The following is a 19,196-nucleotide window of genomic DNA, read 5'->3' as shown; positions in this document are numbered from 1 at the left end:
AGAACTGTATGCATTTGTTCACTTTACCAGCCTAAAGCTTTTATATACCTCTATATTCGCGATATTTTTGGGTTCTGTTCATACTGTTTATACTGGTACTGTACGTGACGTTTAATGTCTGTTTCATTCTTTTAGTATTTATAATTTTATTTAGTTGTAATTTAGCCACCTACGTAATTTAGCCACCAACTTTATAAAAGAATAACGTAATTTCAATCTTCTGTGTGTCCTGTACATATGCAGCATTGACCAAATGATAGCTTTAGCAGTACATTTGACTATTAGATTTGACTGTTCTATTCGGATTATTGGTATATTAAATATGTTCATTGCTCTGTTCGGCCTGATGCCTCTGCATGATCTAATAGCTGTGGTGTTTGTTTCAGTGGCAGGACACAGAAGCAACTCCTCGAGTGTGTGGGAACTGGAGACCACAAACATTTACCATTTGACAGGCAAGCAATACAGATTTGTTTGCTGTGTATTTGAATAATGTAGTTTTAATTATTTTTTTTTAGGTTCTCTATAATAATGACTGTTCTTTTTTCACTTATTAATATAATCATTTCAGGTCACATTGCAAGTCTGGCCATGAATCTCGTCATTGCAAATCATCTCCTGATTTACTGACTGATGTTTCCAAACAGGTACGTTATGAATGAAGATGGAGATTTTATTTTAGTTTTTATTGAAAGTTTTAACAGATGTTACAACATAGTGCAATAGGTAGCTGACAATGGAGGATAGAGTTTTTAATAAATCAGATGTTTGTGTATGTTTGCATGTGTAGGGTCTGAAATTGTGTAAATTTACTCCTGCATTGCAAAAGTGTCTCATGCTGTTGTGAGCATTTATACTCATGAATTGGTGTGTCTCCATCGCTCTTTGGGCTTAGTAGAACAATAAGAATCGCTGTGGTCTGCACTGTTGTGAAGGTGTGCGTCAGGCTACGCTGTGAACTAGGGCGTAGTGTATGCAGCTGCGTATGGCATATAGATATGTTGCAGAATCATAAATTGGCCTTAAGGCCGTAATCAGTTCAAACTTTCAACTAAATTCCGGCAATCTTTTCTGTGTTTCTGCAGCTCTATGAGCAGACCCATCCATTGCACTTTGCGATTTCTGAGCAGCAAGCAGACGTATTTTCCGATGATCTTGAGCGATCTCGGCCCTTGTCAAGAAACCCCGCCTTCTCATGCAAGTCTGCATCTCCGAAGCTTCGCTCGATGTCTACGTCTGGAGCAGAGCGACGAGGCAGGGGTTCCCAGAGACCCCGGGCCAGAAGACGCCAGTCACCCAGCGCTCAGCACCTGGTTCTCCTCTATCCTAACAGCCCTCATCTGCAGTTCCATCCAGTGCTGCCTACCTTCCCCCTCCCAACCTACCCGTACCTGCTACAAGACCACACCTCCTCTTCTCTGGACCGCCTGACCCAGGCTCATCAGGGTCTGACTCCGCTGAAGCATTTCTCCAGGCAGGCTGGCCACTCTTCTTCACCTGCTTCTTTATCACCACCACGACGACAGCAGCATCTAGAGAGACTCCGCCTTTCCGGGCTGGGATTGGCCGGCTCAAGGCCTTACCCCCTGTCAGGAGGAGATCAGGGAGTGGGCTTGAACAGAAGACTCAACATGGGAAGGGTGCAGGCAGGGCACTACAGCGATGACTCCACCTTTCAAACTGGATTACCTCGACGGACCTCGAGCCAACCAAACGTAAAATTCCAGAGACCGACCCTCGCCTCCTCCGCCGCGGCCCACGCCTCAGAGTTCCGGCCCCTCGGCTATTACCCCCACCTTTCACGTCACCAGATCCCTCCCAGGCCCACCTACCTCCCTCTAAGCCCCACCCCCCTTCCAGAAAGACCCACCTCTCTGTGCATGGTCGGCACAGGGAATTTCAGCGATTCAGACTCTGACCCCTTTTATCCCTACTACTGCCCTGCTCTGGGGAAAGTGGTACATTCTGGCCCTATAGCGCGCATGCGCTTCTCCTCCGGAAGCCTCCAACTAGATGAGGAGGAGGGGGAGGATGATGAAGATGTGGACAATCAGAGTGAGGGGGAACACAGTGCTCTCACTTCTGTCAAGGTAATGAAACTATAGCTCTACACCTCTACCGTAAAATTAGACATTTACATTTAAAGGTCTACATTTAAAGACGATCATTAAAATAACATTAAACTGTTGCTGGTATGTTATGTTTACCCCTTGTCAAATAAGAAAAAAAATATTAAAACAGGAGACACATTTCAAATTGCAGATTTGCTTCAATTACAAACTCTGCTCAAAATGTCTCTAGATCAAATGTGGGTTAGAGAGAATAATTCTACAAAGTGAAAAATAATGTGGATAATATTGTATTCGCAAAGGCCCAGTCCCACTCTTCATTTCTACCCCTAATCCTCATTTTATCACCCTCAGATATTACCCTTAAAATGTAGTTGCAATCCTCCACTTAAGAAATGGGACAACCATTGAAGAACCCAGAACACTGTAAAAATAAATGAATAAAAAATAACACTGCTTCTGCAGCAGGCCGCTAGCGGTGCTCTATAGGTGACCCTGACAGTCTGTTGTGCAGGGGAGTGGTTAAGATCAGCAAACTCACTGGACTTTAGTTACATATAGGGCATCTATCACAATTATTTATCATTTTCTTCCTTTAAATTCTCAGGGGCATGGAGCTAAAGTAAGCTGTTTACTACTACCTTGTTCGAATCTTCTTACTCCACCTAAAACTATGCAGCAGACTCTAGGTGACAGAATGTAACTGCTGTACTATTTAAGGTGGAATGGTAAACTACAATCCCTATTAGGAGGTCCTTGTAGCCCTAACACTTCACTAAGATCAGAACACCCTAGCTCTAAGCTACAGTGGGATGAAAAAGTTTAGGCACCCCTGATCATTTTTTAGGATTTTCCTTTATAAATCATTGGTTGTTCAGATCAGTAATTTCAGTTAAATATATCATATATCAGATGAACACAGTGATGTTTGAGAAGTGAAATGAAGTTTATAGGATTTACAGAAAGTGTGCAATAATTCTTTAAACTAAATTAGGCAGGTGAATAAATTTGGGCCCCAACAGAAAAATAACATCAGTATTTAGTAGATCCTCCTTTTACAGAAACAACAGCCTCTAAACTCTTCCTACAGCTTCCAATGAGAGTCTGGGTTCTGGTTGAAGGTATTTTGGATTATTCTTCTTTATAAATCATCTCCAGTTCAGTCAGGATTGATTCAGGTTTCTGATCATCAACAGCTGCTCTGTATGAATGATTCAGTAGATTCTGAGCTGTGTTTAGTGTTTAGGGTCTTAAGAATCTGTTGATATTGATTGGAATCCATGTGAACCTGTCAGGTGCGGGTGCAGGGAGGACGCGGAGGCGGACGCAAATGCAAACAAAAAAAGGGATTTATTTACAAAAACAAATACAAAATACACAGGGATAAACTGAAAACAGGACTGAGGAAACTGGGGAACACATAGAGCACTGACAGACGATAAACGTACAAGGATCGACACCGGGGAAATGGAACACGGACCTTAAATAGAGGTGCACACACACAGGAAACAGGAAACACCTGGGACGAAGGGGCGGAGCTACAAATGAACACAGGTGAGTGGAAAAACACTGGGAATGAAACACAGAGGAGCCGGGTCACATGAGAACATACAGACAAGAGAACAGACAGGACATGACAGAACCACAAGACTCCCAGTACCTGCACTGGAACACAGTCCCACAGCATGATGGAACCAATAATTCAAGTGTTTCAATAATTAGTGCTAAATATATTCAAATCACTAAAAAGACAAGGGTGCCTAGATTTATTCACCTGCCTAATTTTGTTCTAAGAATTATTGCACACTTTCTGTAAATCCTATAAACTTCATTTCACTTCTTAAATATCACTGTGTTCATCTGATATATGATATATTTAACTGAAATTGCTGATCTGAACAAACAGTGATTTATAAAGGAAAACATGAAAATTATCAGGGGTGCTCAAACTTTTTCATACCACTGTAAGTCACAGTGGGAAGAGATAAAATGGGATTGGGCCCAGTCTTGTGCAACTTTAGCCTAGCAACTCCCAGTGTTAGCTAAACATTGAATAGATTTTGGCCTATTGAGGGAATGGGATTTTTACACTTGGAGATCCAGATCAGAGTCCACACGAGGTTTGTGTGTTTGTTAAATTGTGTATGTTTGGTCCGGTTTGATTTCACACTGCAGTTTAACGCAGACTAAAGAACTTTACTGCATTCTTTGGTTTGCAGAATTAAGTCAGTTTGCCAAGTTACTTTTCCTGGTGTTGTGCTGAATTCTACGTCTTTGCCAAAATTTGACTCCTCTTCGCAGACAAGCGTGACAGAATGAGTGTATCAGATTCTCTTTATAAATAATAGTTTTAATATACAGTTACAGTAGATACAGGAGTCATCAGCGTAAGCATTTTCATCCATACAGCGATTTCAGCACAACATCAATTCTTTTTCCCTCTGGTTTGTTTTAATGCTGAGAACAGAATATCTCAACTTCCTGTATTTGGTCTAAAACTGTGGTTCACAGTTCAGCCTAAATTGAAAAATCTAAACATGGTAGGTGTGAGAGCCTTAAAACTCTGGAGTGTTGGTGCACTGTTCTCCTGCACAGTGATCCCGCTTATATATGGACTAAATATCACATTACTACTTATATTCAGAGCACAAGATCTGGCGTTTTATCACACGTGCCTTACCTGAATATACTGATTATAATCTGATATTAACATGCGTGGAGAAAAACAGCAACAAATATTTATGCATTTTTTCAGGTTTATCTGAGGCCAATAAACTTTTGTAATCTAGAGGTCCATGAACTAATGCAAGCTCCCCCCCAAAAATCTAAAGAGTAAATAAAAATAGATACCCATGCAAAATGTCCTACAACTTAACTCAAAAAAAGAAAGGTTATTATTAGGGTTTATGTAATTGCTCTTTTGCTAACTCCATTCCCTCACTGTTCAAGCAGTTTAAGTATTCCTCTGGGGCAAAGTTTCAAAATGATTTTTTCTCAGAAATCCAGTGTGGTTATTGGATAAATATGAACTTTTTGCAGATATTTAAGTTATTTATTGATATTTGTCTTTCTGTAGAAATAGACGTACTTTTTTCCACATGTGCATTTATTTATTATTAATCAATAAATTATATCTGTGATTATTAATCTGCATTGTGTTTGACTTTTTAATACAATTTGAACTTGGTGTTTCCAGTTGAAACGATAAACAGAAATGCATTGGAATAAAAATATTTTACATTGTTATTTCCTTTTTGGAGAAATTAGATATTTGCATGACAGTGGTGATATGTAAATTAATTTTAAGTATTAAGTAGTTTTTTCATAACTATATTATTATAGACGTATTGATTATTATGTCACTTTATCTCCTGAACCTGAATGGAAAAACCTGTTGGATACAAATATATTGCAAGTGCATGTAAAGTGCAGGTACCTCAACCAAACAGCTGGTCCTGGATAAATGCATTTAAATTCATAAAAAGGTACAATATTTATGTGCTTCTTTTCCTATACCTGTAGGAAATGTGTGGCCAACAGTTTAAAGTGTCAAAATATAATGTGGTGCGACCCATAGCATATCAGCATAAACAAATTCTACAAAGGTGTATACTCTCTGTTGCTCAAATATTAATATATACAGGAGTTGTAGAATGAAACTGAAACACCTGGTTTTAGAGCACAATAATTGATTGTGGTGACGGACAGTTCTGGTGGAAACAGGAGAGTTGAGGTGCACATTGAATTCTGCGTGATTTGATCAGCCGTGGTTTTATTATGTCTTTTGGATACAATCCGGGTTAGCACCCGAACATCCCTTTCAGACAGCTTCCTCTTACAGCGTCCACAGTTAATCCTGTTGAATGTGGTTGGTGCTTCTTGGCGGTATGCTGACATTACCCTGGATACCGTGGATACCAATTAATGAAGATTGGACACCAGGCTGCTCCAATTTAGCTATGAAACCTCCCACACTAAAATGACAGGTGTCTCAGTTTCATTGTCCAACCCCTGTATGTATTAATGATACAATCTGCTTAAGGTGATAGTGTTATAAACTCTCTATCAGTCAGATAAGTTCAGTTACTAGGTTAATTTTGACAGTATAAAATAATGGGGTTATTATTTATTTAATAATTTATTTTGAAAAATGCAAGCACTGTGTTTGTACATGTCACACTACTGTACTGAATGTTATTTATATATAAAAATTAATTATATATATAAGGACTAATAATAAAATTGTGTAACGCTACAACCAATTTGTCTGGAAGGTATCTTAATTCAAAATGTTTACGTGTACACAACATTTTTCATGTTAAAAAAACTGCAATAGATTTATTATCTTTTATTTATTTTATTTTTTTATAATTTTATTTCTTCCCATTTTCACTCCAATTTACACGGCCAATTACCCAACCCACTCATTAGGACTCCCCCTATCCCTAGTGATGCCCCAACACACCAGGAGGGTGAAGACTAACACATGCCTCCTCTGATACATGTGAAGTCAGCCACCGCTTCTTTTCGAGCTGCTGCTGATGCAGCATTACCGAGCAGCATCACAGCACTAACACTCGGAGGAAAGCGCAGCGACTCGGTTCTGATACATCAGCTCACAGATGCCCTGTGCTGCAGACATCACCCTAGGAGTGATGTGGGGAGAGAGCACCATCTACTGTACCCACCCGGAGAGAGCAGGGGCAATTTTGCTCCCTCTGAGCGCCGGCAGATTGATGGTAAAGCTGCTCTGCACTCTGCTACTCTGCTTCTGCTGGTGTGCTGCTGTTAACTTGCTCTAATCCTCTACACTTTTCTCTGTTTTCTTCTCTTTTACTCTCTTCACACTTACTAATGCACTTTTAGTCTGCTTCCTCTTTGCTCTACACACCTATTAATCCACTCTCAGTCTACTTTTATAGACTTTTTCTTCAGGTTTGCTGGATTAGCTGTTTGCTGCTGCAGTTGGTTTAAGGAAGTTTTTAATTTAAATTAAAACAAGGTGAGTGCTTTTTTTTTCTCCATGGCTTCTGCTCAGGTTTACACCTGTTTAGAGTGTGGCATGTTTAGCTTAGATCCCTTATCCACCGATACTGGTAACAATAGTGGTATTTGTACTAAGTGTGAGATAGTTAGCACCTTGGTGGATAAGGTGAATAAGTTAGAGCTGCACGTCCGGGGTTTAATAAGGGATAGACAGCAGGATTCACTGTTAGCAGCCCCGGGTGTCTCAGGGAGAGTTAGTACCCCCTCGACTCCGGCCTTAGAGCCCTCACAGCGGGGCGAATGGGTAACGTCTCAGCGGCATAGTCGAAAGGCTAAGGCTAATGCTACCGCAAAGGCCACAGCCAGCCCACGCGGGAGGGTGCTGCCTTACTTTCATGCAGCATAGCTCATAGTCTTTTAGCTAGTCGGCAGAGTAGTATTAGAAGCTGCTGACATTCCAGAGCCGGGACCAGGCCGCAGACAGAGAGGCTTAACCGACCGTCTGCGAGCTGCAAAGAGACGTTACCTAGATACCAATGTATTCAGACTGTGTCTGTCCCCCGAGTCAAACAAAAACATCAAAAAACTAAAACAGTAAATCTAAATAACTTAACTTATATTAAACAATCATATCCAGACTGTAGCACTAACACTTCAAACCTAAAGATTGGTTTACTTAATATTAGATCTCTAAATTCAAAAGCAGTTCTAGTAAATGAAATGATAACTGATCAGAAATTTGATATTCTGTGTCTTAGTTTTGACCCTGGGTGTGAGCATAGATAACCTGAATATTCATTCTCAAATTTCAGATCATTACTGTCATAGAATGTATTAATCAGTATTTAGTAGATCCTCCTTTTAATGTATAATGTATTAAGTGTTTTGTGTACTACGCGTGTTGCCGTAGTGGAGTTTGGGGTCTGCGGAACTGAGAGCATGTGAGAGACAGCTGCTGGGATTTACTTTGTATATAAACACTGATAAAGTTGTTCAAAAGAAGCATCGGCAAGTGTCCTCAGTTTATTACATGGTGTCAGAAGCTGGTGAACAAATCTACACCCGAAAATGTCCAAGTTTTACTCACCTGAGAGCTGGAAGAAGCGTTTCACCCGCTATCGCACGGCGACCAAGCTGGATAAGGAGGAGGGCAGCGTCCAAGTAAGCACTCTCATATATGCTTTAGGCAGAGAAGCGGAGAATATTTTCAGCTCGTTTACTTTTGCGGATGGAGAAGATACAGACTATAATGTAGTCATGGCCAAGTTTGATGCTTACTTCATTCCAAAACCGTTATTCACGAGAGAGCCTGCTTTCACCAACGTGTGCAGCGTGGGGGGAGAGAGTAGAGACATTTATCCGAGCTTTATTCAAACTGTCGGAGCACTGAGAGTTCGGAGCTAATCACGAGGAACACATTAGAGACAGAATCGTGGTGGGAATCCGGGATAAAGATCTGTCAAGAAGATTGCAGCTCACTCCAAACCTCACGCTGGAGATGACCGTGCAGGAGGCTCGTCAGTCAGAGGAGGTAAAAGCACAAGTTTGCCAGCAAGGCGAGGCTGCGTGCACCATACAGGAGGTAGCACAGGAACACAGAAAACACGCAAAATGGCCAAAACAAAACACAGATCGGGACAAAGACAAGAGACACAATAAATGTGGTAGATGCGGCAAAATACCCCACAAGAAAACGGAGAAATGTCCAGCTCTCAAGTCAGCATGCAATAGGTGCAGGAAAACAGGGCACTGGCAAAGAATGTGCAGAAGCAAACTAGTGAGTGAAATCACTAATAGTGAGGAGCAAGCATCCTACTTTCTGGGCTCAGTTAACAGCACTAAATCCCAGGAGGATGAATGGACAGTACAGCTTAATATAGGTAGATACTAAAATATTAAGATATTAAAATAGATACTGGAGCTGATGTGTGTGTTATGAGTGAAGACACATTCAAAATGCTAAAACCTGATAAAAAGCTGCTGGATGCTAAAGCTGCACTTAGTGGACCAGGAGGGCGTTTGAAGTGTGTGGGCCAATTTACAGCAAACACACAATACAAAGACAGTAAGTACTCATTCCGAGTCTTTGTAATTAAAGGTGAGAGCGTAAATAACCTGCTCAATAGATCAGTATCCCAGGAAATGGGACTAGTGAAAAGAGTACTCCAGGTCAGCAACGCTGGGGAAGAATTTGGCCTGCTTAAGACACAATGCCCAGCCCTATGCAGTTCACACAGCTCACAGGATACCCATACCACTCCTGAAGCCTGTAAAGGAGGAACTAGAGAGAATGGAGGCCAATGACATCATACAAAAGGTGACAGAACCAACAGAGTGGTGTGCACCCATGGTGCCAGCTCCAAAGAAATCAGGAAAGGTGCGTATCTGCGCAGACCTCAAAAGGTTGAACAAATCAGTCAAAAGAGAGAGATTTATTCTTCCAACAGCAGAATAAATCATTGCTGGCCTGAGTGGCTCCACAGTTTTCTCTTCATTAGGGGTTCTGGCAAATTCCGTGTGACAAAGACAGCCAAAGACTCACAACCTTTATAACGCCTTTTGCCCGATACTGCTTTAAGCGTCTGCCCTTTGGGATCACTAGTGCCCCTGAGATCTTCCAGAAAAAGATGGTGGAAACACTGGAAGGCCTACAGGGGGTGTCTGTTTATATGGACGACATCATTATTCATGGAAAGGACATGACTGAACACGATGAGCGCTTACAAAGGGTACTGGAGAGGTTGGAGTCAGCTGGTCTAAAACTGAATGCAGAGAAGTGTCTCTTGAGGCAGAGAAAGTTGCACTTCCTAGGCCAAGTGATCGATGCAGAAGGAGTGCGGCCCGATCCAGCCAAGGTCGGCAATTAACAATCTCTCTCCACCAGAGAACGTCCAGGAGCTCAGGAGCAGTACATTCCCAACCTAGCCACAGTCGGTCAGCCGTTGTACGAGTTATTGAAAACCAACTCTGTTTGGACATGGGGTCCTGCACAGATGTCAGCATTTCAGCAGATTAAAGAACAGCTCACAACGTCAACCACTCTTAAGTATTATGACGTCAACAAGCCTACAGCAGTTTCTGCCGATGCAAGTAGTTATGGAATTGGTGCAGTACTGATGCAGCTTCATGGACAAAACTGGAGAGCTGTGGCATATTGTTCCAGACGTTTAAGTGACGCAGAGACCAGGTATGTCCAGATAGAAAAAGAGTGCTTGGCAGGTGTTTGGGCATGTGAGCGATTTGGAAAATACCTGTATGGCCTAGCGGGGTTCAAATTAATCACAGATCATAAACCCCTCGTGCCTCTGATAAACTCTAAAGACCATGACATTGTACCAATCCGATGTCAAAGATTGTTAATGAGGCTGATGAGGTTTAACCCCACAGCAGAGTATGCACCGGGAAAGACCCTGGTCATAGCTGACACACTGTCAAGGAGCCCCTGCAAAGACACACAGAGTGACGACACACACACAGATGTAGAGTGTTATGTTGCATCTGTCATTGAGGGCATACCTGCCACAAAACAAAAGATGGACTGCATCCGAGCCGCCACAGAAACAGACGAAGAAATGCAGATTCTGAAGAGGTACATTGAGTCAGGGTGGCCAGAGCACATTGAGAAAACACACTGTTCACAGTGGGTTAGTGACCAGAGGCAAACGGATGATCAGCACTGAGAGCAGATACTAGACCGTATTCACGATGGACATCAAGGCTTATCTAAGTGCAGGGAGAGGGCAAACACCTCTGTTTGGTGGCCAGGGATATCATCCCAAATCAAAGACAGAGTCCTATCATGTCAGTCATGTCACGAGCACAGACGAGCCCAGTCTAGGGAAACGCTGCTCTCTACGCCACTTCCTGGCAGACCATGGAAAAGAATTGGAGTGGACCTGTGCGAACATAAAAAGCAAAATTACCTAGTGGTATCAGATTACTACTCCAGGTATATAGAAATTTTGCACATGCCAGTGACAACTAGTGCCCAGGTTGTAAAACAGCTAAAGGGCACTTTTGCCCGGTACGGCATTGCTGAAGAGGTGGTCAGTGACATCGGGCCTCAGTTTGCAAGCACAGAGTTCAAGGAACTAGCTACGGAGCTTGACTTCACACACATATAACCTCCAGTCCACACAATCCCCAAGGAAATGGGCATGCAGAGAGAGCCGTTCAAACAGCAAAAGGGATATTACGCCAAAAAGATCCTCTACTAGCTTTTATGTGTTACCGAGCCACCCCTTGCAGCAGTACGGGTGCGAGCCCAGCAGAACTATTAATGGGTCGCAAGATTCGTACCACCTTGACTACCCTTGAGAGTAACCTTTGACCCAAATGGCCTAGCAGAAAGAACATCAAGGCCAAGGATACTCTGGAGAAACAAAAACAAGCCTACTATTACAACAGACGCCATGGAGCAAGATGTTTACCCCCCGTGACAATGTCTTGACTAAGTTGGATGGTCAAAAGTTATGGTCAAACTCCGCAAAAGTGACCAAAGAAAGCATCGCGCCAAGGTCCTATATAATTGAAACCGAGCATGGCACCACATTCAGACGTAAACGCCGTCACCTTCAAGCTGTGCCAGCAGCACCACCAAAAGTTACCACTTCCACCCACAGGCCTGTCTCCAACAATGTCTCTGACCAATCAGCTGACACACCTATAAGCTCACAGGAGAACCTTTCTGTTCCGACGTGGAATAGACCACCTGTCATAGATGGGATGACTCCGACTAGATCTGGCCGGATTAGTAGACCTGTAGTGAGAATGGACTTATAGGTGTACTCTCATGAGTGAAAAAAAAAAAAACTGTCCGAAGTATTAGAATTGTATTTGGTAGAGACTGTAAAATGTGTTGGTTAAAAGAAAAGTTCAAGGACATGTAACATATGTTTAGGTGTGATTATTAGCCTATTGGTTTAGGTTATTAGCCATTTCTTACCAGAGATCAGTGGAACTGTTTTGTTATTACCCTTTATAATGTAGTTGAAAGTCCTACTGTTACTATATTAAAGGAAGAGATTTTTTTTTGCGGGGAAATGTCATAGAATGTATTATTCAGGCAAAGCTTGAAGTGTTTTGTGTCCTACGCGTGTTGCCGTAGTGGAGTTTGGGGGCTGCGGAACTGAGAGCATGTGAGAGACAGCTGCTGGGATTTTCTTTGTATATAAACACTGATAAAGTTGTTCTAAAGAAGCATCGGCAAGTGTCCTCAGTTTATTACAATTACCTTATTTCATTTAAATTACATCTCAGTCATAATATACGTACATCCCCTAGCTACTCTATAAAACGTTAAATAACGCCTTTTACAGCCCAACAATTTACAGATAAGCTTCCTGATTTATCAACTCTAATGTATTCTCCTGTAGACCCAGTAGAACTAGACAAACTAACTGAAGGTCAGAAGCTTGCACAATGGTACAATAATCAAATTAAACAAATAAATATTACATCCTCTCTGTTATCTGGTGTGGCTGATCTAGAACAAAACCCTGTCACCGAAGTTAGGTTGGAAGTCTTTAACCCACTTCCACAGCTAGAACTAGAGAAAATTATCTCCTCTTCAAACAGCACAACCTGCACACTTGATGCAGTTCCCACAAAATTACTAAAACAGGTACTACCAGATATAATTAAACCTCTGTGTTCTGAAGGTTTTCAGTGAACTGCTTAATGAGGATCTTGCCGCTACAGAGCTCCGATCAGAGAGTCATCAGGGATGATTTAATTCGTTTACTGATATAAATGAACAGCCTCAGTAGCATTGACAACAGTAGCAGTTTCTGCAGATAAACACAGAAAACAAGTACATAAACATAAATGCAGTATTTCTAAATTATCATTACACAGTATTAGCTAAACTAATAAACTGACTTCAGAGAAGTAAGTGGGCAAAATTGTAGAAGCTGTTAAATATAAACCCTCACAAGTTTCAGTAAGATCACAGCAACATGCTGCAGCAGGGGGGGTAAAATCCAGCCACATATGCTGCAGTTAACTAACTAGTGAGCAGCCTCAAACTTATTATCCCTGTTTACTTTGCATATTCCTGCTCCACATAACTACATATAGTACACACAAGAACTTGAGTACACTGTTTGTTCAACTGAATCCAGGATGGAATCCAGTAGACGAAGACGCTCTGTTGGCAAGTCAGACATTTGTGGCACCTTTGGCTGAGCTCTCCATTTCCGACAGGTGGGGCAGTGAAGCTGATGATGTCTAATGGCTTGACGGCCCCTCAAGATCCAGTACTGCCTTCGAATCTCAGCATATACCCGTTCAGCTCCCGGGTGCAACAGACGTTCATCAAACTCTTTGATAAGTAGCTGTGTCGCTGGATATCGTGGATCTAGAACTATCGGATGGGCTTCTTCCATGTTGAGAGTCTGTAGTCTCCGCAGCCGTCCCCCAACTCTACTCAACTCTACCCAACTGATAATATTCATTGCAGAATCCCATTCAGGTGCTAGATTGCTCAACCTGCTGTGGTTCGGCACAGGTTTCCCTTCTCTGAGAGCAGCCACCTTATCTGGAAAGCTCTGAGTTTGACAATCTTTTAATATCAGTAACTCTGCATCTCGATAACTCACTGGCTGGTTAGTGGTCCCTAGTGACTCTGCAACTGCACCATGACATGCCTTCTGGGTAGCGTCCACTAGCTCTTTCCATGTTCCGTATTCAGTTGCATCTGGAGTAATGCAGTTCCTCCCCAGTACCATAAGGCAGCAGAGTGTTATGCCTTTCACCTCTGATAAGCTCTCCTGGGTCCCAGATTTAGGTTTCTTCGGCCAGTGCTCCATGCTTTGTTTGAGGAAAGAGGGTCCTTGGCTCCATCGGTTAGGTTGGGCCAGTGTTAGGAGTGGTTTCCCCCTAGTTATATCATCAGCGGGATTGTTGTGAGTGTCCACATACCGCCAAGCGTTCTGATCCGTCATTTCTTGTATCTCCGATACTCGAGTGCCAACGAACACCTTGAACCTGCATGAGTCAGACTGAAGCCATTCCAAGACTGTCAAAGAGTCTGACCAAAGAACTGTCTGGCGAATTGTCAATGTAAGTTCAGCCTGTACAAGCCTGGCTAATTGAGCTCCGGCCAAGGCAGCACAAAGCTCTAGCCGGGGTATGGACTGTTGTCTCTTTGGAGCAACTCTTGACCTAGCCATCACAAAGGTGGTATGGATGGTTTCCGAACTGTGTACTGCTAAATAGGCTACAGCCCCATAAGCCTTTTCAGAGGCATCGCAGAAAATATGGAGGTCATACTCAAGACTTGCTTCCTGTGTAGAATCAGGTGAGTAGCATCGCGGAATGGATACTGCACTGAGCTGCTGCAACTCACTCTCCCAGCTCTCCCAGGCCTCCTTCAAGGCAGGAGGCAGATCAGGGTCATCCCACTCTCTTTGTCTAGACCACAGCTGTTGGATTAGCACTTTGGCATGAGTGGTGTATGGTACTATAAACCCTAATGGGTCGTACTGGCTGGCTAGTACCTGGTAGGCTCTCCGCATAGTCAGCACAGCATGTTCAATGGTTCGGTGCTGATAGCCCAGTGTGTCACCTGCGCAGTTCCATCTCAGACCCAAAGTGGGTTCCATCGGGCCAGCTTGGTTCCGCCCTAGCCACTGCTCCGCAGTTGAGGACCTTGCTTCTGTAGGCAGATGAGCTATCACGGTAGGTTGGTTACTGGCCCACTGTCTGAGGTCAAACCCTCCTTCCAGCAGTAGGCTTCACAGTTTATCTACCATTTCTTGAGCCTTAGCTATGGTAGAAAAGCTCTCCAAGTAGTTGTCCACATAAAAGCACTGCTGGATGGACTGAAGAGTGCCAGAATAGCTGTGTGGGAAACAACGGTGAGTTGCTGTAGAGCGAATATAGCACAGCAGGGACTGCTCGTCGTGCCAAATGGCAGTACCTCCCATTGATACATGTCTGGTGGGTCCTCACATCGTAGGTCTCTCCAGATAAAACGCAGAAAGGGTCTATCTTCGGCTATGAGGCGGACCTGATGAAACATGCCCCGTTTGTCTCCGCTAACAGCTACAACCCCTGGCAAAAAGTATGGAATCACCAGTCTTGGATGAGCACTCCTTCAGACATTTCATTCTGTAAAACAAACTCTGATCAAAAACATGATACAATAATAAGGTCATTCCAAAGTGCAACTTGTTGGCTTTCAGGAACACTCAAAGAAATGAAGAAAAAACATTGTAGAAGTCAGTGAATGTTACTTTTATTGACCAACCACAGGGAAAAAAATATGGAATCACTCAATTCTGAGGAAAAAAGTATGGAATCACTCAAATTGAAGGTAGAAAATAGGGACACACCCAGTCAATTTCCTTTCCCTAAATGGACACCTGCCTCAGATTAGATCTGCTCGTTAGTCTGCAGTTAAAAACACCTGCAGTCATGACACCTTGGAGGGCTGCTGGACGAATTAGAGTGGCAAGAACCATGGCTCCAACAAGAGAAATGTCTCTCGAAACAAAAGAGAGGATTGTGAAACTTCTTGAAGAAGGTAACTCTTCACGCATGGTTGCTAAAGATGTGGGCTGTTCACAGTCAGCTGTATCCAAGATATGGACCAAATACAAACAGCATGGAATGGTTGTTAAAGCCAAGCGTACTGGTAGACCGAGAAAGACATCAAAGCGTCAAGACAAGCAACTTAAGGCCATTTGTCTTGAAAACCGAAAAAAGTACAACTAAACAGATGAAGCATAAATGGGAAGAAGCTGGAGCCAATGTATGTGACCGAACCGTAAGAAATCACCTAAAGGAAATGGGATTTCAATACAGGAAAGCTAAAAGAAAACCATCATTGACACCTAAACATAAAAGAACAAGACTGCAGTGGGCTAAGGAGAGGCAATCATGGACTGTGGATGACTGGATGAAAGTTATCTTCAGTGATGAGTCAAGAATCTGCATTGGACAAGGTGATGATGCTGGAACTTTTGTTTGGTGCCGTTCCAGTGAGATTTATGAAGAGGTCTGCCTGAAGAAAACAACCAAATTTCCACAGTCCTTGATGATATGGGGCTGCATGTCAGGCAAAGGCACTGGGGAGATGACTGTGGTTAATTCTTCTATCAATGCACAAGTTTACATTGACATTTTGGACAGTTTTCTCATCCCTTCAATTGAACAGATGTTTGGAGATAATTAAATAATTTTCCAAGATGACAATGCATCGTGCCATAGGGCAAAAACAGTGAAGGCATTCCTTGGAGAAAGACACATTCAGTCGATGTCATGGCCTGCAAATAGTCCAGATCTCAACCCAATTGAAAACCTGTGGTGGAAATTGAAAAAAATGGTCCACAAGAAGGCTCCGACCTGCAAAGCTGATCTGGCAACTGCTATCAAAGAGAGTTGGCACCAAATTGATGCAGAATACTGTTTGTCACTCATCAAGTCCATGCCTCCAAGCCAAAGGTGGTGCAACTAAATACTAGTGATGTATTTTGAATCATCTTTTGTTTATCTGTTTTTCATGATTCCATACTTTTTTCCTCAGAATTGAGTGATTCCATATTTTTTTCCCTGTGGTTGGTCAATAAAAGTAACATTCACTGACTTCCACAATGTTTTTTCTTCATTTCTTTAAGTGTTCCTGAAAGCCAACAAGTTGCACTTTGGAATGACCTTATTATTGTATCATGTTTTTGATCAGAGTTTGTTTTACAGAATGAAATGTCTGAAGGAGTGCTCATCCAAGACTGGTGATTCCATACTTTTTGCCAGGGGTTGTATGAAGTGCTGTCTAAATCTTAAGAGGACACCTAGCAGTGATGGGCCCAGCACCGGTCCAGGCAAGAGTTGTTCGTTCAGAGAGATGTCTTGATGTCTGAAGGAGCAGTTGAAGACTAGTCTTGGTTTACTGTTATGATGTACCAGATGGTGGGGAAGGTACCACTGCTCCTCCGATTTGTGCACTTTGTCAGGTTATAGCTTGCTGATATGTCCTGCTTGAACAAGCTTATCTATTTCAGCTCTGTAGGTGCATTCTCTTTCATAATCTCGCTTGAGCCTCCTCTTGGTACTCCTCAGGTTTGCCATGACGGAATGGATGGAACCATTGAGCTTCGGTGTGCTGGACTTCCAGAGGAGAGGAGTTGCATATCGAAGAACTCCGTTAACACTAACTCGTTTGGTTTTGTCCTCAAGAAGCTTAATAGCTTTTTGGTCTTCTCGTGAACGAACTACCAACTTCTCGTTACGATAAGGCAGTTGCCACAGCCTATCCACTTGTCGATAGAGGAGGTCATCAGAGTTAGCTGTTGAGAGCAGGAGACAATGGTGCACTGAGGACTGGTCTCGAATACAGCTTTCAGCTCCCTGTAGGGCCCATCCAAGAGCAGTGTGGATTGCAATGGGTCCACTTTGGTTCCCTTGACGCACTGGCTCGGTTGCTGTGATGAGATGAACGTTATCTGACCCAATCAGCACTAGTGGACGTGCATTATGGAAAGACTGTAGTGGGATACCTCTAAGGTGGGTGTACCTTTTCTGAAGGGTCTGAACAGGGTAGCTCTGCTCCATTAGGTCTAGGCCAGAGGCAGTAAAGGCTCCTTGTACTCTGAAACACTTCTTAGGGTTATTTCTTGGAGAGATCTGAAAGGAGATCCTTGACCCAGTCAGGTTGGTGATATCAGATCATACAGTGCGGAGGGCAAGAGTCTCACGCGTACCTTCTAGCTGTAGCTGTTGGACTGCTGCAGGCAGGATCATAGTTCGCTGTGCACCATCATCCAAGATGGCGAAGGTCTCCATAGTCTTGGACTTGTTATGCAGAAGGACCGGCACAACCTTCAAAAGTACCTTGTGTGAAGCCACAGAAGGTGTCAAGTACACTCGACCTTCTGAGGTGTTTGACTGGTGGTCGCTCAGGTGGCTTTGAGCTAGTCCATGAAGAACCTGGAGATGAATGCCACCGCAATCACAACATGGCTTTTTGAGGTTGCATGTGTCTGGTGCATGGGAACGAGCACACTTCCAGAAGCGATTTCCCTGTTTTATCCATTTGCTCAGCTCCCCCAAGGACAACTCTTTAATTTTACTGCAGTGACTGATATAGTGCTCTTTACTATTGCAAAAGAGACAGTGCACAGTTGGCTGTCTCTTTGTCTTGAGGTGACTGGGGGGATTACGGAAATTAGGTTCCACAGGTTCTGTACCATGATAGACTGCTGTGCTTTGTCCTGTAGGTTTAAGCACAGTCTTCTCCTTTCCACTGATCAGGAACCTTTCTTGTTGATAACGCTGCACCATCCAACTTGAGAGACGTTGCTGTTGGGCCTGATGCAGCCAGCCATCAAAGTTCTGCAGATTGTAAGGGTTAAGACTTGCAGAATTAAGCTTCCCATGGAGCTGTAGGAATTCAACAAATCCATCTCTCAGATACTTAGGTAGTTTGCTAAGGAGACGGTCTACATGAGAGCAGCAGTTTAGCTCTGTACCATGGGGGCCTTCCAGAGAAATCAGCATACTGACTAGAAGGTGTACCCGTAAGGCGAAGCTCTGGAAACTAAGGGCATCGTTAGCTTTAACATCAGGTGTGGTGAGAATTGCTGCTATCTCACTCTGAGCTAGCTGATGGGGCTGGCCATACTGCAGCAGAAGGGCATACATTGTCGCTGAGTACGGATATTGGTGGTGGTGGCAGGACTGACCAATCATCTGAGCTTCAGGCAGCTTGAGGTGTTCCAGCAGTATGTGATATTTGTACTTTTCAGACACCTCAGGGTGAGGTTCAAGCAAGTTGTCTAATGCTAGTTTCAGATTAGCAAATTCTTTTTTTTGCTATCAGAGCAGAAGTCAGGAATCTTTTTTTTGGCACACTGTACGGTGGCTGTTGAGCTGTGTACAGATCTGGTGGGGCTACATGAGCAGTCGCTTGTGAGGGGTGAGGAATGAAAGCTGGAGCACCTTGGCCTGAATCAAAGAACTGGGTTTTAGGTGGGACTGTCCATTGACCAGCAGAAGTATGAGGAAGTGGAGCGAAGCTTGTAGCTGGTGGTAGCTGAGAGTGGGGCCCCGAAGGATTGTAGCCAGGTACACTGTAACACCGTTTAATGGGAGCTGGAGCCATAAGCAACTGTTGCACTTGAGGCTGTACAGTTGGGTTAG

At 43.2% G+C, this 19,196-nt stretch overlaps 2 protein-coding genes across 2 annotated transcripts in view; one reads left to right on the top strand and one right to left on the bottom strand.

The window, feature by feature from the left end:
- The window catches only part of LOC103043485 (FERM domain-containing protein 7), a 30,387-nt gene extending 27,442 nt beyond the window's left edge, over window positions 1-2,945 (top strand). Inside the window, exons 10-12 of the mRNA XM_022674744.2 lie at window positions 387-455; window positions 572-647; window positions 1,086-2,945. Of these exons, the coding sequence (XP_022530465.2) occupies window positions 387-455; window positions 572-647; window positions 1,086-2,105 (1,165 nt within the window). The 3' untranslated portion in view covers window positions 2,106-2,945. The remainder of the gene's footprint in view (window positions 1-386; window positions 456-571; window positions 648-1,085) is intronic.
- LOC125785743 (uncharacterized) overlaps window positions 1-19,196 on the bottom strand; it is a 399,129-nt gene that overhangs the window by 210,668 nt on the left and 169,265 nt on the right. The gene's annotated exons all lie outside the window — the stretch shown is intronic.

The sequence above is a fragment of the Astyanax mexicanus genome, chromosome 21, assembly GCF_023375975.1.
Source record: "Astyanax mexicanus isolate ESR-SI-001 chromosome 21, AstMex3_surface, whole genome shotgun sequence".
In the NCBI taxonomy this organism is placed as follows: Eukaryota; Metazoa; Chordata; class Actinopteri; order Characiformes; family Acestrorhamphidae; genus Astyanax; species Astyanax mexicanus.
This window is presented reverse-complemented; position numbering and strand designations above follow the sequence as displayed.